Source organism: Etheostoma cragini, chromosome 8 (genome assembly GCF_013103735.1).
Source record: "Etheostoma cragini isolate CJK2018 chromosome 8, CSU_Ecrag_1.0, whole genome shotgun sequence".
Classification (NCBI taxonomy): domain Eukaryota; kingdom Metazoa; phylum Chordata; class Actinopteri; order Perciformes; family Percidae; genus Etheostoma; species Etheostoma cragini.
Window position 1 is genome coordinate 26,476,241 of NC_048414.1, and position 22,219 is coordinate 26,498,459.

Genomic DNA, 22,219 nt, shown 5'->3' on the forward strand with positions numbered 1-22,219 from the left:
CTAACACCATCTCACCACAACTAGTTTTACACTACTTTTTGGAATTCATGGTTGATAACCCTCGTTTATATAGAATTATACCTTATATGTGAGTTAAAAAAGCAGAACTTATGAATTATTTTGACCAACAGTTAAGATCAGAGGAACGTACAGATGAGTTTAGTCAGGAATGAAACTGATCAATTTTATTTGCAAAGAGTGTTGGATGAAATCTCATCCCGTTTTTTGTAGTAATTTGGTTAAAAAGAAACCCATATTTTAAATATAGACATTTATTAGGAGGGGTCAAATTTGACCCAAGGACAACAGGAGGGTTAAAAATGAGCAGTAAAAAGGGTTAAGTAGTTCCTGTACCGATCCAAGGCAGAGCTTAACTGAGACGTTTTAGGTGAAAAGGAAAGCTAGACAAATGACATTGTAACCATCTGTGCCTGCAACATGTATTATACAGTAGGCCATGTAGCATTTAAATGGGTGACTGAGTTTCATTACTCGACTCTTGATTTATTTATCCCACTTCCTTTGTTGGACAAATACCTAGTGGCTAGGGAAACCCTAGACGTTACTGTATTTAGGGTAGAACAGCTGTCTTACTCTGGTGAGTTTAAGTTGAGTCCCAGTGTCGTGAGGTCACTTCCTAGCGCCAGATGGACCATCCCCGGATCGGTCTCTGCTGCCCGGATAAACGTCAGCAGGCCAATCATGCCGAATTGGTCTGTCACCATTCCTGAGGGAATGTTCGTCACCCGACCTGCAGCAGCAGGATAATTCAGAGTTCAACAGACCGCTGGAACTGGGCTGTGAACTACAGTTAATACTTACCGTCAATACAGTACCTCCATATTTCTAACCCACACTTAGTGCACGCACTGGAGAGCAAACCAAGCCAATTGTTTTGTTTAACAAATGATGGTCACAGACAGACTAATGGAAGGATGATGATGGTCTGTATCATACTGAACATATTCTTTTTGGATTCCTCACTGCAGCCTATCCAATAAAGATCTAACCCCAAATGCAGGGTAGAGAGCCCAACTGCCTCACCCAAGTTGTGCGATTAAGAAGGGATGTCTCAGTGGAATTGGAGCGATACGATTGGCTGAGAAGTCTCACCATCGGGCAACACCTGGATCCCTTTCTTCTGGTTGTTGTTCTGTGCTGAGGTCGTCTTGTCGCCGGGGAACTTCGGCCCATCTGCATTGGACGTGCTCTTGCTTGTCGAGTTCAAGTTCTAGAAACAGAGAAAACCAGCTTCACGCACAGACAAATGAAACACGTACGAATGCATAATAAGTCATTCTCTATGATGTGTAACCTCGACGCACACCATTTCACCATCTATCCTGTCAGATTGTGTTGTGGGGTGATCAGTGGCTCGAACTTACAGTTTTGCTGTCATCGCTATTCAACGAGGGGTCCTTATAGTTTGGGCCAGGCAGTGCAGGGAAGTCCTCGTTATGGATGGAGAAATCCTGTGTCTGTTCTGTTGATGGCTTCGTCACCATGCCAACTTGATGAGTATGATGATGATGATGATGATGATGAACACAGTGAAGTAGAGATTATAATTCCCCAAAGAGTAATGAGCATTAAATCACAACAAAAGGGTATCACAAGCTATTCTGGTATCTGCTGACTGCATTAAAACAAAAGCCTTGGCTACTATTATGAACCCAATCAAGAAGCTAATATCTATTCCCTCTCCTAGGGGAACCTACTTCCTTTAACTTAATGTGTGTAAAAAATAAGACACTTTCTCCGGCCTAATGGCCTACCATAAGGAGCCCGTCCAGCCAGTGGGTTGAGCACCGGTGTTGGGTTTCCCGTCCCTTCTCTCCGACTCCTGTCTGCTAACGCAGGGAAGTCTGACAGATCCAGTCCCGTTACATTTTCACTCCCATCTGCAGTAATAGGAAGGTTAGGAACTTGTAATATGTACCGGCACCTTCGACTGAGTTTATCTGTGTAATAATGTGTGATTGTATTACCCTGTAAATGTATTAAAAAAATAGCCCTCCCCTAAGTAACAACTGCTGACCAAACACAACAGCTAATTTCTAGTCGGTACTCACCATCTGTTTCAGCAGTCAAACATGAATTGGTACAACGGTGTGGCATTACCGTTTTTCCAGAAATTATATTCACAAATGTTCACCAAAAAAATACAGATTTTTCCAAAAGGAGCCAAATCAGTTTAAAGCAGTTGTGCTTCCTGCTTCAAAAGGACACGGATCACTGCATTTTACAGTGGACACGGTCGCCTCATCATGTCCACAGCTCAGTCTTTTATGCAGCTACGTGTACTTATAGAATGTAAATTTTTACTGTGTTTTTTGTCAAATTGAATTCTGTATATTCAATGCAAACACAGACACATTCAAGGAGTGTTTTGTCTGAGTTAAACCCCCAAACTAATGATCCCTTGGTTTACCCACCTGGGTTAAAACACACTAACCTGTGCCATTGAAGATCGTGCTTGATAATGAGTTGTTCATCCCAAACCCCTGATTGCGGTTCATACCAAACCCTGACATGCTGCAAAGATTAAGAAAATTAAAAAAAAGACAAGTCCAGCTACCAAACATGATTTGTCCTTAAATTAAAAAAAAAAACACCTAAATCAAGAACTGTGATATGTGCAGGATCCGTCTACCTGTTTATTGTGAAGGGCTGGCGTGCTGGCTGCTGTTTGGGCATACAGATGATACTGGGCGAGCTGCGGTTGGGGCTGCCCAGCCCCGAGCTGCCCATACTATTGGTCCTGCCGCTCAACCCGATGCCTTGACCGACCTGAGAGTGGTTCAGCATGTTCCTTGTGTTCATCGGCAATGTCCCCCTGTTAAAACAGCATAAGGTCTGATTTTGTGGATTTCATTTTTTGGCTCATGTCCTATTACCTGGTATCTTTTATTGTTATAAACCACACACAAGTATGTATCAAAACGGAGTCTGCAAACTCATAAAAAATAAGTGAACAGCTTCATACACACCTGCTTGGTGATGGAGGGGTATGGAGGGACATCGTGGGGACACCGGTTGTTGGGGCGATATGACTTGGTAGCTGCGAGCCTTGCGTTAGATTTCTATTTAACTGAGGTGTACTGTTCCCCATGCCCCTTACCGAGAAGCCGAGCGCACCTGCAGGAAGACGTAGAAAGAAAAACACAGAAAATCAAAAGCTATCAGACAACCCAGAGAAGATTAATCTGCAATATGTCACGTTGAAATTCAAACTTTCAGTAGGTTTCACAGTTTATTAGCAATAGTGCCCCATAAATACCTGCTATGTTCATTGCACTCATGCTCACAATTGTTGAACGCAAGAGTTCTATTCACTCCAAATATGCTACATATGAGAATACTGGTATGCAAAAACAAAACAAAAAAACACTTACTTTGTGGACCGTACAAACTCGCCCCAAGTTGCGACAGCTGCCCCGACGACGATGGCGAGGGAGAGGGCAGCATCTGAAGGAAAACATTTGAGGACTGGAAAGAGTAAGATAACTAGAAAATGCCTCCTCTGATGTTAACTCAAAGGCATGACCGATGTGTGCAGATATGTTGGCAAAACTCACATCTTTGTCCGACCGATGTGGGAACATCGACGGCTGGCTGTAATACATGTTTTCATCTGTGAAGTCGTTATCGACTACCTCGACGAACTCGACAAATTTCTTTCTAGCACCAAACATGCCTTTTGTCACCTGAAGAGAGAGCAGAGTGGCTTTTAAAGAGGTGCAAGGAGTAAATAACTGAACAAAAGAATGTCAGTGAAGATCACATTACTAATCTAAATACACAGATTCCTCTTCAAAGCCTATTGTTAAAATATATCTGAGTAAATCTATTTATTTGTATTATTAATTGTTCCATGTTTGAACCTTTTTATGTACAACAATTGACAGCATTGCATAGTATTTATTCTGCACCTGGCCCTTCCATTCCTTGACTGACACTAATTTTTAATCAACTTTTAATACATAGGACACAGGGTTTTCTGTGTCCACATTTAAATCATATGGGGGGAAAAGTGCATTAACTCATTTCATTGTAAATTACTGTGATATATTTGGCATCTTGGGGTTGTTAAAATAAAGTTTGGAACAGCTTTGTGTCTAGTTTGTCATGATGTACAGTCACAATGGAAGAACATGTTGAACTTTTAAAACAAAAACTATTCCATTAACCAGCTGACAGCATAACTAACCGTTAATGTCCTCCCTGTTTAACTACTATGGGGTTTTACTTTGTCTGAAATGATGAATAGCTATTTTGACACTGCTAAGGAAATTAACAGCAATGCTAACATGCTAGTTAGCCAACACTAGTGTAGTTAGCCAATGTTACCAGGCAAGAGGCTTGTAATCAATTTAGGTTAGCTAAGCTAACTTAGCTTAACGGCAGTTCGCAAGTGGGCTGCCTTAACAACGAGCTGGCTAAGTACCACGACATAGAAATACCTTTTAACTCCACAAACACCCCGACTAAGCTACCAAGCAGCAGTCACTATAAGGAAGTAATTTGGGCCCTCTCCGCCTCCATATATCCTCAGTCAGCTGTCTGTTTTTCTCGGCACGGTTTACGCTCCGTTTGCAGCAGCAGCAGCAGCTACAATCTGTAGCAGCTAAAGGCTAACGATTCGCTCCGTATCGAAACGGAGGAAAACAGCGACATACATCGCGCATGCCGAAGGCTTAATTGTGAACCGAGCCGATTTATTATAAATAGAAATAAGTCAAATATCCTTACCGCATCAATTTCCCTTCTCTACGTTAGATCCAAGATGGCTGTGTATATTCTCAATCGAAAGAGGGATAGCCTTTACCCTCTGACCTTACAACCTTCTGACCACTTCCGTACACAAAACTCAACATGTCAGAAAGTCATCAGTTCCACATAGGGTGCTTAATAAAAGAGCAAAAAAACAATAACCATAGAAAATGTGTATATTTTTCAGTGAATATGATTAGGGACAGAACTGTCACCACTGTCTCTACCCCCCTCCTGTGACCATAAGTTGTCTTGCATTATGAAAAGGTGTGTAGTTCATAGAGTGCATAAAAACTAGGTGTAGTTACAGAAGAAGCTTCTTTTTATTATAATGTCGGAATGTCAAGATAATGCTGATTCTTTAACTTAGTTCCTCAAAACTGTTAGATTGGCACCAGAGTCATGTTTTGGCTTTTTTCTTTGAATATTACTAATAACTCCTATGGGGCCCCTGAAGCCCCCACTTCATTGTATCACTTTGTGTAAAATAAGCCCAACAGGACATGTTTGCCCAGGGGCCTCCTGGCAGGTTTATTTGGGTTTGCTGCTAGATACTCAAATTGTTACTGACAAACATATCCCAAAATTATCACATTTGGATTGAAGTGACCATAACGTTTAATGGAAGTAGCCCAGTCTGTAGGGAGTTGGGTAGGAAACTGGACGGCCACTGATTCAAGTTCCCATTCAGAGTGTGGAATGAAAGCCGGAGAGATGGCACTTCACCTCCTTGAGCAAGGCACTGTACCGCTCAGGGCGCTGGTCCAGCACTGGCAGCTCTGACATCTCTCCATTTGTGAATGAATAGGTCCTGAGCATGTGTGTGTGTGTGTATTTCAGGCATGTGTATATTGTGTATATTGTACTTTCCCCACTGGGGATCAATAAACAGTATAAATTTGCAGAACTTAATTTCAGCAGAAATTGGCTTGTAATGATCAGAAAAGGAGATCAAAGATGACATAAATGATGGCGTCATTACATTAAATTCTTGTGTAATCACCTAATAGGACAATTAATATAACACCTGTGCTTTTTCTGCTAAATGTCTGCCAAGAACAGGGTATGGTAGGAACATGGTTCTTTCTGTGTGCTCGGTCTAGATTGTACAACTTACATTGTTGCCTGTTTGAGGCGCCCAGACAGTGAGTGGATAAGAAGAATGACAAGTGTCAGTGAGTGAAAACAGACAATGGGCAACCATTGTCCCTACTGATAAGGAAAATTAAAATTCTTTCTCAGTTTTATCCCTAGAAAACAGCCGTAATGAAGGTATGCAAGATAGCATGTGCAAAAAGGGTAAGACTTGCCCCAAGAACGATAAATAGAAAATTATTTTCGCCAATAAAAATAAATGCCTACATGGAAAACTAAAACATGAGCATGAGATTTGTTTATTTTAGAGTGGTTATTGCACTAAAGTCTGGACTTTACAAAGACTACCTAGTTGATGTTCAAGCAGGTCAATTGTGGCCCTGACATAACACAGACCTAGAGTCATGCACCCTGCACTACACCTAGGTACACCTCCAAGGTTTTATTTCCCTCCCATGCATAAACACCCAATAATTTACTACAATCGAAAAACATTGACACATTCTTGAGATTATTCCACAGCACAGGACCACTTGACTGGCTCAGTGGCACAGTCCCAGAACTGCGACGGGGCCGATTAAAACAGTATGTAAATGACCTTTCCCGCTCTTTCGTCACAAAACACTTCTTAAGCTTTACAACTCTGCCCCTCCCTGTCTCTCTCTCTCTCTCTCTCTCTCTCTCTCTCTCTCTCCCACCTCTGCCATCTCAGAGAAGAAGGGGGGAAAGTCATTAGACACAAATGGGGAGGAGAGATCGCCATTAAAATCAGGGCAAAGCTCAGAGCCACTGAGAGACAGTGAGAGGACTGCATTGGGGAATATCTGCCCAGGGAATACAATCTGTTTTCAGCCCATTAAGTTGGATAAACAAATGGCTTACTGTTGGAGATGCCATGGACATCATGAGGAAGACTAGGAAGTAGGTGCTGTTCAATTCTTATTATGATCATCTTTACACTTCTTATGTTTTCTACCAACAACTCGTGATGCTTAATTTCATTGTTGTTTTCATGGCTTTAATCAGATGAAAGGGTCTCATTCAGCATTATGATAATTTAATTATTTTATTTAATTTGACAATTAATTTAATTATGATACATGACTACAGCTCCATAATGCAAGATGCAGTATTACAAAAATGCATTACATTGTTGCAAACTTGTTTTGTTTTTTTCTAAAGATCAATAACTCCAGAAGGGTGGTAAGGAACATTAATGGGATGCCGTGAAATGTACTTGAAGACTCCAAGAGCCTCTCTCAGTGCAACCCTTGTCTGGGCCTCAATTGATGTTGTGGAGCAGTGGTGACGCCGAGACTGGGCGAGATGGGTAACGCCATGCGAAGCGTTATTGCCTTCATTCCCTCAGAGCGCTGTCAACGTTTCCTAGTGGGGGACCTAAAGGAGATGCCGCCCGATCGGACCCTGGATCTGAGCAGCCGGCAGCTGCGCCGGCTGCCTGTTGCTGCCTGTGCTTTCAATGAGCTGGTGAAACTCTACCTGAGCGACAACAACCTCAGCAGCTTACCGGATGAACTGCAAGGCCTGAAGAAGCTGCAGCTCCTGGCCCTCGACTTCAACTGCTTTGAAGAGCTCCCTGTAGTTGTTTGCAGATTGCCCCAGCTCAGCATCCTTTACCTGGGTAACAACAGGCTTTACAGCCTCCCCAGAGAACTGAGAGAGCTAAAGGAACTCAGCACACTGTGGCTGGAGACTAATTGCTTCACCGTTTTCCCCAAGGTGGTTTGTGAGCTGTCTAATCTCAAGACCCTGCACCTTGGTTATAATCAGATAGAGAGTTTACCAAAAGAGCTTGGAGGGCTGGAAGAGCTAAGAAGTATCTGGCTTGCAGGGAACCAGCTGGCAGCGTTCCCACTAGTGTTGCTGGAAATGCAATTTTTAGCTGTCATTGATGTGGATCGGAATAAAATACGCTACTTCCCAGGCCTGGCTCACATGCAGGGGTTGAAACTTGTCATCTATGATCACAACCCCTGCGTTAATGCCCCTGTAGTGGGCGAGGGAGTCAGAAGAGTCGGGCGCTGGGCGGACAGCTCGGATGATGAGCAGGAAGACGACGGGTCGAAAGTAGCCAGCGAGACCACAGCAGAGGTCACGGAAGTACACCCCGAGGAGGAGCACAACATTTAGGTTTAAGGAACAAAGTGACCCTGAGCCGTGGCGAGGCCTGGCAGTACAGAATGACGTTCAAGTGGGACACTTAACGCTGGGTGGTGTGGTCTTCATCAGGCTGATGGCATTTTGTCTATATATGGTAAAGCCAAGTTGTTGTACAAGTTCTACAGAAACTTTTTTAAAAGGGGACATTTGAAACTTAAAATAAAAAAATGTTTGACTGTTAGTGTCTCTTTGAATTAGTAATACTGTGTTTATGTCTTCAAATGATTACCTGAAACAACAGTGACATTGTAAATTGCTATTCATTTTCAGCTTTTTCAAAGCTTTTGAACTATTTTAAGGTATTGTACAAGACACACAGTACATTCATTTAACATATTACTACAGGTTGTAGTATAGGCTATATGCATTTCTACTTCATATTATATGTGAATTTGCATTACACTCTTCTTTTAAACTGACTATGCAGTTGGTCAGTATGGCAGGGACTAAGAAAAAAAAGGATTCAGATTTTGTTACGCACATTTTTGTTTGAGCAGAGTGCGATGTAATATCTATACCTGCTAAGGCTAAATACAGTGAGGATTTTAATACAAGAGATGGATGATTTAAGTCAATTAGTGCACTCCTTATCCAGACCAATGCATAATTTATCTGATAGATGGGGGCTGTGGTTTGAATAAAAGCAGCTAATGGGCTTTAATATCGCTGTCATAAGGTTCACAATGTGAAACAGATCGTAAATGCAGCTTTCCAATTCCTCAGAGTACAAGGGAAATGTTCAGTAAACAAGATAAAATGTCATTCCACAATGTATCGTTTTAGGCATTTTTAACAATCCATAGAAAAAGAGACTACTGTGGGCCTTTTACTGGAAATGTGATTATTTCACACAGCATGAATACATAGAACTACTGTATTAGCTTCAATTCAGCCTCCTATTTAAAATAACAACTCATTTATTGTGTGTTTATGTAACTCTAGAGGTCCAATGAACACATAAAATATATAATTCTGTTTTATTATTCCGATACTGTACAGTGTATGTCAAAAATAATCTAGATTCTGTTATACTGCCCTCTAGCTCATCTAGATCCAAAGACTCCACTAACATTTTCCACTACTGTACATTCAATCCACTTTTGGGGTTGCAATGAGCTTTAACTGCCAAAACTGTATTGTTCTTATCAACATGTACTTCACATCACCCTCGACTGATTCTCATAACTCTTTTCTTTCTTTTTTTTGGACATAAAAAAGTCTTGATTTTAACTCAATCATTTTGGTTTAAGGATTATTTAAGAATAATACAACAATGACACTAAAGCAACACATCCTAGTATGTAAAATACTAATTACTAATAAAATTCCTTTTATGTCTTAACTTTAATACCATAATCAGGTGTTGTAATGGACATCATGTCACATTAATAATTTATACTGTTTATTGATTTAGACTCTGTGTATACTTTGTTAGTAATCACTACACACATTATTATGGGAATGACAAAAATCTGCTTTATGATTTCAATATGAACTTTTCACGCATAACCTTTACCATGTAGTTGATATAACATTAATATATAGTGTGTGTGTTCAGCCTACACAGGAGCCAGATCAGCAGGCGGATCTGAGGCCTCTACATGAAATGAAAGTTCCAGAAATATGTCCAAAATATGGCATTGTTACAAAAAAGACCAGAATGAAACTTATTAAAATTTGCATCTCTGACTTGGTGCAGAAACATGGATTGTAAGTACAGTATATGAACGTGAACTATATATATTATTTTTGTATCTTATAAGAGTACCACAACTGTCATGGTTGGACTATATTAACAACGTACAACCTATGTGCATTAAATGTAATTGTGACTGTTGTAAGTGTATGAATTGCAATCGGGGAATAAGGGTTAAAGTTTATCTATATAGCACATTAAGTAACAGTCACTACTGCCCCAAAGTGCTGTACGAATATAGATCACATAAGATGAAACCGGAAGAAACCCTTCTAAAACAGAATATGTCAATAACAATAAAAACAGACAGTTAAAAACTTTACTCAAATAAAAAACAATACCGTGTCACACCTAAGCTTATGTTAAAAGCCACATAAAGTATACGGACGTTCTCATTTGCTTGATACAGGGCCCATTTTTTGTTGACACTTGCTTTTTAATCACATTTGACAGTAATGTCCATTTTAAAACAAGAGAAAAAAGGTCTCATGAGTTGTTTTTTTGTTTCACTAGTTATCCGTCCACTTCTGAAAAGGTGGTTCCCCATCTTCCCGTTGCTTAAATTCCAAAATAGACGGAAGAGGAGAAGTTTTTGAGTAAACAGTCTCTTAGTGTTTTTTTTTATTAAAACTTTCATCCAGTTTTTTTGTTACGATTTTATCCAAGTTCATTTTACGGTAAGGCGGAAATCTACTTAGTCCTGAATGTAAACCCAGAGATACTTTGTTGCTTCCTGTATTCTAACTTGACAGTATGTGTGATACTTTATTGGCTAAATTTAAAAGTTTAATTTAATCTTCTAGGCTGGTATAAAAACACACAAGTTGGCCCTCACAAGTTCTACTTCCATTCAATGATGTTCTGTATCTGTAATAATTATTTAAAGGAGCAACATTTATATATATTATATATAAACTATATATTAAATCATAAAATGACCACAATATGCCATCAGACATTAAGGAAACATGCTAATTTGAAATACTTTATTTTCTGACAAAAATGCTAAATCCAGTATTACTATTAGCCTCTATTTTCACTCGATTTGTTCACGTTGCACTTGGATTGCTCCGATGCTGCAGGAAATTCTGCAGATGCGTGAATTTTCTGTTTCCTTCTGCTTTCGTTGTGTTGGAATTTCAAATGTGGCGGATTTCTGAGGACTATGGTTACCTGGTCCTCAGATGTCTGCAGGGTAAATCCAGACAGCTGGTAGACTATCTGTCACATCAGAGTTATACACAGAAAGACAGACACAAAAACACACAAAATCATCACAACACACCAGGGGAAAAAAACTGGAATCATAATTTCCATACAGTAAAGGAGGAAATGTAACAAATAACTCTATATAACGTGCAATTATATATGTATGAGGTGTAAAAAGCATTTGACACAATGTAAAAAAATAGTTGATTATATCCCGCTTCTTTTTATTAGTATTTTTTATTAATATTGTTTTCTGTGTACAGTGTGGAATGTTGAATGGACCTATTCTGGAGGGGCACAGCTAACCCTATTTCCAGTGAATTTAGTAAAACTAAACCCCTTCACTGACATATTGTATTCTGCATATGACATATGCAGAGCTTTTGAAAAGATATGGTCTACACGTTTTGACGGAGAAACAGCTGTTGCAGCTGTTACTGCAGAATGATCCATTTCTGCTTCCTGATGTAGGTTGTACCGGCAATAGTACTGCATCTATTACCATTGTGTAGAAAACAATGTGTATTTTTGAATAAACACGTACATTTGTTTTGTGTAATGATATGGTTGTTGCCCCCCCCTGTACACCCCTCTAGATCTGCCCGCATTACAACAAGGGCATTGGTTTGCACGGTTCATGCAAGTTATCTCCAGGGTGACTGCAAGTTTGGCGCTTCCTGCAAGAGAACCCACAATGTTGAAACACATGGAATGAAGAATCTGCGGGGAATATCAAAAACCTCCTTGAGATCTACAGAAATAAATTCATCGTCATGGGTCAACAAGAGAGACAAGCTACTGCTGTTCCTGGTAAAGAATAAGGACTTAAAAAAAAAAAACTTTTTCTAGATCTTTGTTGGATTCCCACTGCAATACATCAACCAATGTGTCGTTGGGAAAGACACTTAAGGTGGAGGGATTATATCTCCAACCTGGTCTGAATGCCTCGGGATCCCCCCCAGTCAGCGAAAACAGCAATATATTCCCCACTTCAAAAGGTGAACCAGGACTGGAGCAGATTTATCAGCAGAATGTAAAATACAACACCAAGAGAGAGGTCAGAAGGAGGCCTCGCTTTGTGTCTACTCTTCATGTGGAGGTAAAGCTGAAGAAGTATATTTTAGATGGAAACTGAAAGACTATGTTAACATTGCTGTATTGGATTTTTCTCTCTCTCTCTCCTCTATAGTGCGTTGTCAAACAGCTCCAGCTCTTTCACAGTTGAATGTTTGCACTACCGGATTTTGGATACAAGGTATCTTCATGGCATGTTTTACTCTGTGGGAAAAGGTTGCTTTTCTCCCTGTCCCCCCGAATTAACAGTGGTTTTTAGTTGAGAAATGATTATGTATCAAGGTGTTGTAACAGCACAAACTTGTTTAATGTAGTTGTTTTATTGATATTTCATAGTATAAGAACTTAGGAAAATCAACCCTTTTGATTCATTTTATCAATGTTTAGTACTGGTGTATTTCTCCTTTTTTTCAACACTTGACACTTGACGTTTTCAACACTACGTAACACTAACTTATTAACTTTCAGTTATTTATGGAATCTATGGTCAATAAACCTCATTAATAGGAATCATACCTGATGTTGAGTAACAAAAACAGAAATTAGGAATTATTTAGACTCAAATTAAAGGAATGTACTGCATGTTGATGGATAATCACAGACTGGAATATGTCAACTTTTACTCAATACTATAGCAAAACCATTTCATTTTTTTTTCCAATAGCTATAAACTTGAATATGACACCCCAAAATTAATGAAAGTAGAGATTTGCCAAAGAGCGTTGCGTGGAATCAGTTGTTATTTTGGGTATTTACAATTGGGTAGTTAAAAAAACATTGATATAAGAAAACAGGTCAATTTGACCCGAGGACGGGAAGGTTAAATGAAAGGTGTTTGGCTTCCCTTTGTGGTGCCAGTTCACAGAGTAGCGCAACGGAGGTCTGCTGAGGAAATGGATCAGAGATCCACTGCTCTTCTCCGCAAAGCCAGATACACAGTTCATCGAAACGCACTGCCCATACAGCCACTGATTTAAATCAGCAGAATATCTCACCTGTTTATCTGCACTGCGCTCTTATCTTTCAGCTTGTACAGCTCTCCAAAAGGACTATATTATGATTGAGCAGCTGTTTAAGCGCACCATGCCCCAGGGTACCATTAACAGCATCCAGAGGATCCAGAACCCCTCTCTGTGGAAAGTCTTTCAGTGGCAAATCATAGCATTGATTACGGTGAGGGTTACAATTAATTAAATATGTAATACTATCAATACTAAATATGTAACATATTACAAATTGCCATTAACCTAGTCAATATAATAAGTAATAAAAAAAAAGAGAAATCTTGCATTATTTATTTAGACACGCGGTTCAGTGTATACAATTCTTTAGTATATTCAAATATCAGTAACACAAGTGTCAGGTCTTTTTTTTAGAATATGTTCATCTGCCTACGTCAAACTTGGAAATCTGTGGCAATTATATAGTTAATTAACGGCCATTAATGGGACAAAGGAGTAGCTTGAGCAGCATCAATGGGAGCAGCTCAGCTGAACACACTGGCCATTTGGTGAAGGTGTAAAGGTCTAATTCTACAGTGCAGGGAAGCAAATTAAAACCATGTTCAGATTAATGGGTGATGAAAGAAAAGTATCCCCAAAAAAACATTTTTATGACAAGACAATGTTGTAGCCAATTCAAAATCAATTTAAAAATCCCAATATTGCTCCATGCTGAGGTAAGCAGCTGAGAGACTCTTTATGTCAAAAGGAAAAGATATTAAAACTGGGCCATTGTTACAACGTGGACCTGCAGGATGCTTTGTAAATGTTCATAGGGTTTTTCTACCCTCCAAGAAGGGCGGTGAGTTTCTAACCGTCTGGTAGAGAATTCTCTTGACCTTCCCCCATGTCTCTTCTTTGAATTTTTACATATATGCCGTTTTTAGGTCCTAGCGTGCTTGACGACTTCAACTCAAGAGGAACCTGCACAAAAAAAAAATACCACATGTAAAGCAACATCTTCCAAATATTGTACACACATTCTTATATATAAATTTAAAAATTACATTCATTTGGATGCATATTGAATTTTGATCATTGGTAATTTGTTAATGTGGGAGAAGTGCAGCAATCTCAACTGTCTATTATTGATGGTTAATTATTTATGTTGATAAGAGAACCAATTACATTAATATAGAGTCCAAGCAGCTGTGGCCCAACCTACTGAGAAGGAAACGGCTACACGTTCACTCTCTGTGTAGGCAGTGCTTTGTCGTTTTGAATTATCATATCTTGGTAAAACAAACCAACTACAATAAGTGAACATAACAGCCGTGACTACACTCTCGCATCCCTTTGTTCTTAATGGAAATATTGACACGGCAGATGATGGGATGTTAAATGCAGACGTGCTTTAGTGTTGAAAATGTGCGACCCACCTTGGTCTCGGAGCAGGCCACAATGCTGAACCTGCGGAACAGATGCACTAAAGCCATTTTGATTTCCAGCTGGGCGAGCCTCATTCCCACACAGTTACGGGGACCGGCCCCGAATGGCAGGTACACAAAGGGATGTCGATTGGCCTTGGCCTCTGGTGTGAATCTGGAAATCCAAACCACGTTAGAGAATTGGATTCAATAATTATAAAAAAAAGTGTGTTTTATTCAGTGCTATACAGTGACTTTACTACCTTTGTTATAGCCAGGTCAGACGTGTACAACAGAAGAAAATGTCAAGGTGGAATATAATGTACATTTTAACGCCTGAGTCCGATGTGAGGTCCAAATACCAAAATGTTAAGTTACTGCATATAACACCATATGAATACGTTGATTCCATGTTGCACACTACTTTACGGTTAACTGAAGGTTAAGACTTACAGTACGTGTGTAGAATGTGTTCGTAATGGCACCTTTACAAAGTTTTTAGCCAATGCAGTTCAGCCATTTACATGATTTCGATGATAATAGAACAGAGTTTAGCTTTTCTGCTGTAAGAGCAGCCTCGTACCGCTCAGGGATGAATTTCTCAGGCTCTGGCCAATGCTCGGGGTCGTAGTGGAGGAAGCCGGCTGGGATCTCCAGCGTCGCTCCTTTAGGGAGACGCTGGCCGTTCAACACACAGTCCTGGTCGATGTCTCTTGCAAACCTTTGGTGGGGCGAAAAAGCCATGGATGAAGGTTTATAAAGCTAGACTCATTTTTCCTTTGTTATACTCAATATGATTACTGTATGATTGAGAGTAGTATAAACCTAACTAAACCTAAACTAACTAAGTTTTATCTTTATTTAATGTTCTTAATATACCTGAATCCAGGGGGGTAGAGGCGCAAGGCTTCACTTATAACCATGTCTAAATACTTCAGCTCCTGGACGTTTGTGTAATCTGGTGACTCCTACAACAAAAGACAGAAAAAAGAAGAAAAAAAAAGGTAAATTACAACTCACATTGGTAAGAAATAAATTCTGATAATTCAGTAAAGATTTTAAATGTAAAAATAAGAAGAAATCAAATCTGTGTGCACTGAATTGAACTGTCCACAACTACAATCTTGTAATAATTTTAATAAAATGAAATGAGATCAAAAGGGTAGTGCAACACACTCACATGTCTGGTGAAGAAATCATCCACCTCTTCCTGTACTTTGCATTGAGATTCCGGGTGGATGGCCAGGAGGTAGCAGGTGAAGGCCAACGTGCTGCTGCTGGTTTCGTAACCGGCCAGAAGAAAGACGAAAGCCTGACCCACGACCTCATCCTCAGTCATCATCTTTTTCTGCGGACGCCTGCTGGGGGGCTCCTCTGGGTGCAGATGGTCGTCTGGATCAGAGGCGGATGCTTGGAGCTGGTTCCTGTGATCCAGCTTCGCCGTGCCAAAGTCTTCCAAAGACACGCACTCCTTGCTGGATCTCGCATCCAACATCAGCTGAAGGAAGTCGCGACGCCTCTACATCAACAAAAACAACCATCAATAAATTAATTTGGATAAACTACATAAAAACCTTTCACGGTAAATTTTAAGTTGCTCTGTATTTAACCCTTGTGTTGTCTTCCGCTCAAATTTAACCCATTTTTTTTAATGTCTCAGAATGTATCAGAAATATACGTTTCTTTTTAACTTCATGATTTTAATTAACCAAAAATAGCATGGATGATTACAGACAAAGTGCTACGCAAGTACAAAAGATTGGATCTCTAATTTCATTGGATTTGGGGTGTTTTGTTAAATTTTTTAGCATTTGAAATGTTTCTAAACAGTATCCCAACTGAAAGTGACATATACCAGTCTGATTGTCCTTCTTTTAATATAAGTGTAACTAGTTCATAATTTCTGCTTTTCTAACTCAAGGATTAGGTACAATTTCCTCTAAATTAGGTTTATTGACCATGAATTCTAAAAATAAGTGTAAAAATAGTAATAAGCTGGTGTTTGTGGTGTTTATACATGGCAGAGAAAAGCTGTGTAAAAAGGCAACACCAAAATAATGCCAAAAACATTGGAAAAAAAAAAAAACACCGGAAGTGAAAAAGAGCGGGTTTTTTTGGCCCGGGAGGAAAACAACACAGGGGTTAAAGGTGATTAAATGTCCATGAAAGTGACCTGCTCGGGAGGCTGCTCCTCTCTCTGCTTGATGATCCTCTGAATGCACTGGATGAAGAAGTGATTCATCTGGTCTCGTCTTTTGTTGGGGATCAGTCTCGCCAGAGGAGCCATGATGAATGGAAAAGCAACTGGACACACAAACCAAATGTGTTTGTGTAACTATCTGAAATGGCAACTTTACACACTTGCACAATATTAAAATCAATGTATTAATATTACACACATTAACATCTTTTTATTTTATACTTAGTTAAAAAAAAAGAAATTTACTTGGACATATTTTTGTACCGGGAGACAGTAAACCCTCCCGTTTGTGGTCTTTGCTTTAATAAAATTACATTCTTTTGCCTTCATTGCTTTCCTGTAAAAATGTTTTGAATAACTTAAACATATGACTAACATTACAAATTCATTTGACTGACGGAAAAACAGCATGATGGGCCTGAAGAAAGAGAAGGAGAAGAACATCTGCGCATGCTGGACAAACGGGTCGTCTGGGTTGTTCTGAGAGTCCACCTGAGTAGCAAATGCTACGCTAGCAATAACATCCATGGTGAAGCAGCCAAAACACCTGCATAACACACGCACACAAACAAAAATATGAGGACAAACATTACCATAAATAATACCAGCCTTTTTATAAGAATACCTATTTATTGTGTGTCTGTGTATGATTGTGTGTGTGTGTGTGTGTGTGTGTGTGTGTGTGTGTGATCACCTGTGGATGTCAAAGGCCTGTCCTGACTCAGCGGACACATTCAAGTTGCTCATAAGGGCATCGGTGGCTGTGTTGATGAGAGGAACCATCTATGGTAAAATATAAAAGACAGGGATAATCGTCACAGCTGCTGAGGCTGTCTGGGAAAGAGAAGATTCACACAAACCTGAACAATTGGTCCATAAATACAGATTTTTGTTGTTGTTTTTGTTGTTGTTGAAAAAAAAAAGGTACCACAAACATTAAAAGCACACTCACACTACATTGCTGAAAAAGCAGACATGCAGTAAACAACGTGGGGATGAATATTCTAAGTAACTCCTGGGGGCCATTACATTTGAACTGATTGGCGTGATACCAACGTTTCATGAATCCCACGTGAAGCCTGACGTAAGAGGATTTCTGCACTCATATCTGCGCTGGTTTCGACGTTAGGTTGATAATTGAAGGCCAATGTGTGGGAATTTCTCCCCTCTATCAACTCTCTCGCACCACGCAGTTAAGACTACGTATTACAGCTACGGTAGCCTTCACGCTTCAGAAAGCCCAGATGTCAACCACGTCTTCATCCAGCTTTACCTCCGGCGATCAGGTCTGTTTGTTTAATTTTTATTAAGTGTATCTAAAGTTTTGTTGGGTACTACAAACTGTCTTGTTGATGTCAGCCATGTTTCCTTCTTCAAATGTGCCGGAGCCGGGAAGTGAAGATACACATTAGCAGCAGCTGTGAGTTTATCATGTGACAGCAAAAACACAAAAGGTGGAGCAGTATATGCTGCATGTCCCTTACCAGGTAACATATTTCAAGAGGGTGCATGAATATGGAGGGTCTAACCCAGTTCATGCAAATGCAAATGCAAATTTCAAGCCAATAGGAATACTTGGAATTGATGGTGGTGGTAAATATTCATGGACAGGTTGGTGAACGAGCAGCACAGATTTTGATAATGAACAACTAAAAATGTTACAAACCGGACCTTTAACACCACAAAATACATTCCTTGTAATGGATACTGGCGGAAACTCAATGGGCACATTCGTATCTCACCTCTTTCATCTTGGCAGAGCTGAATGATGGGGTCAGGATGCTCCGCACCCGCTTCCAGCGCTCATTCCTCAGCATGAGCAGACAGTCAGTCATGGGCTTGGAGGCAAAGCGAATAGTCTGCATTGAGACACAGGAGAGTATGGGCACACACATTTGTTTTTATGACATAATCAAAGATTATAATACAATAAGGGGTGAGCACAACGTGTGTGTGTGCATGCTTTGGTTCACGTCCTCACCATTCTGTTTGGGAAGCTGCTGAAGTCCCTGACCATCACTTGTCTGAGCATGTCAGGGTCCGCTATGACCACCACCGGTCTCCGGCCCAAATAATACCTAGAATTTATGAATTATAAATATAAGTGAAGTCTTAATCAAATAGAACCAAAATTGTAAAGCTGCTACCATAGGCTTTTACCTAGCCTTTCACTTAATTTTAAAATGTTGAAGAATTCAAATCAACAAAACATTTAGACCATGATTTTTTCAGATGCTGACGCAGAAAGTATTTCTACTACTCCTTACCCACAAACTCTGCCATGTGTCTTTATGAGATCATTGAGAGGCTGCAGAAAACCCTGAAAATAAAGAACAGCAGAGCAGATGAAAAATAACCTTCAACAACATCGGAAAGGAACAACAGACGCTCTTCTTAAAAAAGGAGAATTCCGGTTGATTCCAACACGTAGCTCTGTTGTTTGTGGATTTGGAGTGCTGTCAGTAGAGAGAAAAACCAAACCAATCCGTGCTGCCTACACCGTGTTATCCTCCTGCTAGAGTTAGCACCCAACAGGCTTAAAAAGGGCAAGTTTTAAATGTGTTTTTTGGCCTCAAAATGTCCCAATGACCATCTATATTTACAACACAGAAAAGAGATACAAACATATATTCAAAAATCAACATATGCTTATGTTTTTAAAGTGCTACTAGCAGGAGACAAGTTATAATTGAGATAAGTTTGGAGACACTACCTTATTTAAATCATTAAATTGTTATCCTATATATTTTTGTTGCATTTCTTTTCTGTGCTGTAGTTTGTAGACGGTCCCTTAGCTCTCTGACTGCCTCTCAACAGCGGAACTAAATACAGCTGAATTAACATAACTTTTATGCCTTTCTGTCACATCTACAGCAGTAGGATTCACTGTGTTCACTCTGAAGGAATCACTTCACATGGGTAGGCACTTTTAAAGGACATTTTGAACATGTTAAGAGGCTAAAAACACCTTTATAACTTGCCCTGTGTTCTCCTCCTGCTAACTCTAGCAGGAGTATAACACAGTGTAGGCAGCACAAATTGTTTTTTTGTTTTTGTTTTTCCTCTACTGACATTAAATTAAACATCTAAATTTACAAACAACAAAGCTAAGTGTTAAAATCAACCGGAATTCTCCTGTAAGAATTAAATAACTCCATATTAGAGACAGGTGATATTTGGGATATTGTCTTAACTCTTGGGTTGTCTTTTTAATTTTGTATGTTTTTGTTCTCCTTTTTTTTTTCCAACACTTTTGACACTTTTTTTCTATGTTTGTTACTTTTCTTGACGTTTTAAACACTTCGTAACACTAACTTATTAACTTTAGTTTTACAGTTATTTTTGGAATTTAAGGTCAATGAACCTCATTTATAGGAAATTATACCTAATGTTTGAGTGAGAAAAGCAGAATTTAAGAATTAACTAGACTAAAATTAAAGGAATGGATGTTGATGGATAATCTCAGACTAGAATATGTCAACTTCTATTCAATGCTATTTCGAAACCACTTCAACCATCACAATTTGTTTTACAAATGCTATAAAATTAAATAAGACACCCCAAAATGAATTGTATGGGGGGAATTGTATGTTTTCTGACTGAGTATTGGTAACTAAGTTACATCAGGGTCTGCTGTGTGCAGAGACACCTGTATACCATTAAAATCTGGAACGTCATTGTTTGTGTGAAATTGTTGTTCTCAGTTTGATGGAAATAACAGAAATATCTTACCTGTCGAAACATCAATAAGTTGCCCAAAAAAGGTATTGGCTTTGGATGTGCGATGCCACAGCGAGAAAGGACCGAAAAGGGGTAAATCGAATACCTAGAAGAAAGAGCAGTGTTGATGATGACAATATTTTTGACCAAATACCTCGATATTGATAACACAACGATATTGTAGTGTTAAATATTGGTGCTTTTACCAAATATTTACACTGTGAGATTTTTGATAAATGACCTTCAGTAATGTGAATACAATAATAATAGCGCTGTACAAAACTGCATTGTACAAGTTCTGGGTGCAGAAACTACTAAATGACCTTGTGTTACTTGTGTAGTAGTATGACTGTGTCTGTCATTGACATGTGAATTGTGAAGGTGGGAAGCCAGGTGGAATGCATATTAATGTTAAAAAAAAAACTCATTAAGTGAAATTCTCATGCCATGGGTCCTTTAAAGCATTGACTTACCAGTAAAGAAGCCCCAGAAAGATGACAAAGAGGCTGAGTGTCACGGACAGTCCACTGGCCGTGATGTGGAAAACATTTAGGAAGTCAACTACAGCCTCCATAATGTAAAAACTCCTCTCAAATCTCCCCACCTAGCACTAGATCAAGGCTCCTGGAAAATAAAGACAGAAAAAGGTTAGGTCCATGTAAAAGCTGCGGAATAGCATGGTATTGGTCATCATCAGTACAAGTATTTTAACTACATATGACCTTTTTACTTTAACAGCAGAGGCAAGCACAGGGACATCTCTTTGTGGACTATGCTCTCAGGCGGTTTTTTTTCGAAGAATTTCAAGACAACTTGTCAATTATTTGTTTTAGCAGCTTTGTCTGAAGCCTTGAGGGTGCTCACCTTTCCACTGCATCGTTTGTAATTGGGGGCTACGTTTGGAACCTGTTTAGATAACACAGGTTAACCGTTAATGGTAAAAAAAAAAAAAAAAAAACTACGAATATTACTGGTATGCCTAAAGCAAACACCGTGACAGACACCCTTAAAGAGCTATAGCCTATCTTAATTTTAAATTACTGGGTTTAAAACCCTGACAGTAGCCCAGCCTAGCACGTAGCTAACGTGAGCTAGCTACAGCTAAATATCGCAGGTTTTAATATGAGTATACTCACGTTAGCTACAGCTAAATATCGCAGGTTTCAAAGTGAGTACACTCACGCAGGGCTGCCACCTCTCACGCGTTGGCCGTGAGACACACGCATTTGACCGGTTTCGCACGCTCATACGCTCACACCAATATTATGGAACGCCAAAAGGCTCACTAAACGTCACTTCCGCTTCGCGTTTTGAACGGTCAGAACGCCGTTTTTTACGTCGTTTACGTGGATTGGGACGCGTTTCATAACGCGTTTCATAACGCGTTGTGTTAAATTATAATGAGCTCCACCCTGTCTTTTCCAAAGCCAATACATTATCAATCACTAAAGAACCACAACAGACCAAATTAATCCAACCCAGCACAAGTATGACCAAAGCTCGGTGGATTTAAGAGAGGCTTTGTCTGTTTTTCTATTAGTACGGCCATCAGTAAACCAAAATTGAACTGAAATTGTAGGCAGACAAACTGTATTGTGTTTTCACTGAATAGGTTATCATTTGTGAAAGGTCTGCTGCAGACACAATTAAGTAACAGCCACTAAAACCACAGACTTTCATCTTGCAAAATCAATGGGCAGTGTTTCCCCCTATCTTTATAAAACCAATCCAGTTGATTTTGAAAAGCACAATCCAAACATAATGCAATAACTCCACTAGGGGACAGTCACACACTACCAGTACATTAGACGTTTTAAGGACTTGGCTACAGTACACATGCATTCTTTGTATAGTTTAATTTCTAGAGAAATTCGTTTTTCCAAGGCTTTAAAGACTCAAAGTG

The 22,219-nt window shown here is 39.5% G+C and overlaps 3 protein-coding genes across 7 annotated transcripts in view; 1 reads left to right on the forward strand and 2 right to left on the reverse strand.

The window, feature by feature from the left end:
• cnot2 (CCR4-NOT transcription complex, subunit 2) overlaps positions 1-5,018 on the reverse strand; it is an 8,342-nt gene extending 3,324 nt beyond the window's left edge. Inside the window, exons 1-10 of one of the 5 annotated variants that reach the window (XM_034878390.1) lie at positions 4,753-5,018; positions 3,579-3,707; positions 3,396-3,468; positions 2,991-3,138; positions 2,654-2,836; positions 2,456-2,535; positions 1,776-1,901; positions 1,386-1,510; positions 1,114-1,231; positions 595-751 (exon numbers count right to left, since the gene is read on the reverse strand). In XM_034878390.1, coding sequence (XP_034734281.1) covers positions 595-751; positions 1,114-1,231; positions 1,386-1,510; positions 1,776-1,901; positions 2,456-2,535; positions 2,654-2,836; positions 2,991-3,138; positions 3,396-3,468; positions 3,579-3,695 — 1,127 coding nt within the window. In that variant the 5' untranslated portion in view covers positions 3,696-3,707; positions 4,753-5,018. Of the gene's footprint in view, positions 1-594; positions 752-1,113; positions 1,232-1,385; positions 1,511-1,775; positions 1,902-2,455; positions 2,536-2,653; positions 2,837-2,990; positions 3,139-3,395; positions 3,490-3,578; positions 3,708-4,463; positions 4,720-4,752 lie in introns of those variants that run through there. The other 4 variants (XM_034878388.1, XM_034878389.1, XM_034878391.1 and 1 more) reach the window with 4 other exon arrangements.
• Positions 5,019-6,597: 1,579 nt separating this feature from the next.
• lrrc10 (leucine rich repeat containing 10) lies at positions 6,598-8,161 on the forward strand. Its single transcript, XM_034878435.1, has 2 exons — positions 6,598-6,789; positions 7,051-8,161. The coding sequence occupies exon 2, from the start codon at positions 7,195-7,197 to the stop codon at positions 8,017-8,019; it is 825 nt and encodes a 274-aa protein (XP_034734326.1). The 5' UTR covers positions 6,598-6,789; positions 7,051-7,194; the 3' UTR covers positions 8,020-8,161.
• A 5,590-nt stretch (positions 8,162-13,751) lies between these two features.
• On the reverse strand, positions 13,752-21,478 carry tbxas1 (thromboxane A synthase 1 (platelet)). Its single transcript, XM_034878384.1, has 14 exons — positions 21,409-21,478; positions 20,790-20,942; positions 20,329-20,422; positions 18,864-18,916; positions 18,578-18,674; positions 18,339-18,455; positions 17,291-17,379; positions 16,995-17,143; positions 16,570-16,700; positions 15,577-15,915; positions 15,276-15,364; positions 14,980-15,117; positions 14,409-14,571; positions 13,752-13,953 (listed from the first exon to the last, which is right to left on the reverse strand). Exons 2-14 carry the CDS (start codon positions 20,888-20,890, stop codon positions 13,840-13,842), a joined length of 1,674 nt encoding a protein of 557 aa, XP_034734275.1. The 5' UTR covers positions 20,891-20,942; positions 21,409-21,478; the 3' UTR covers positions 13,752-13,839.
• Positions 21,479-22,219: the final 741 nt, after the last annotated feature.

Bases quoted from the DNA above. Each gene is read 5' to 3' on its own strand.
- lrrc10 (XM_034878435.1), top strand. From the start codon at position 7,195: ATGGGTAACGCCATGCGAAGCGTTATTGCCTTCATTCCCTCAGAGCGC.
- tbxas1 (XM_034878384.1), bottom strand. From the start codon at position 20,890: ATGGAGGCTGTAGTTGACTTCCTAAATGTTTTCCACATCACGGCCAGT. The intron at 17,144-17,290 runs GTGATCACACAC...TGTGTTATGCAG, and splicing joins CAGGCCTTTGACATCCACAG to GTGTTTTGGCTGCTTCACCA. The intron at 15,916-16,569 runs GTCACTTTCATG...TTGTTGATGTAG, and splicing joins AGGAGCAGCCTCCCGAGCAG to AGGCGTCGCGACTTCCTTCA.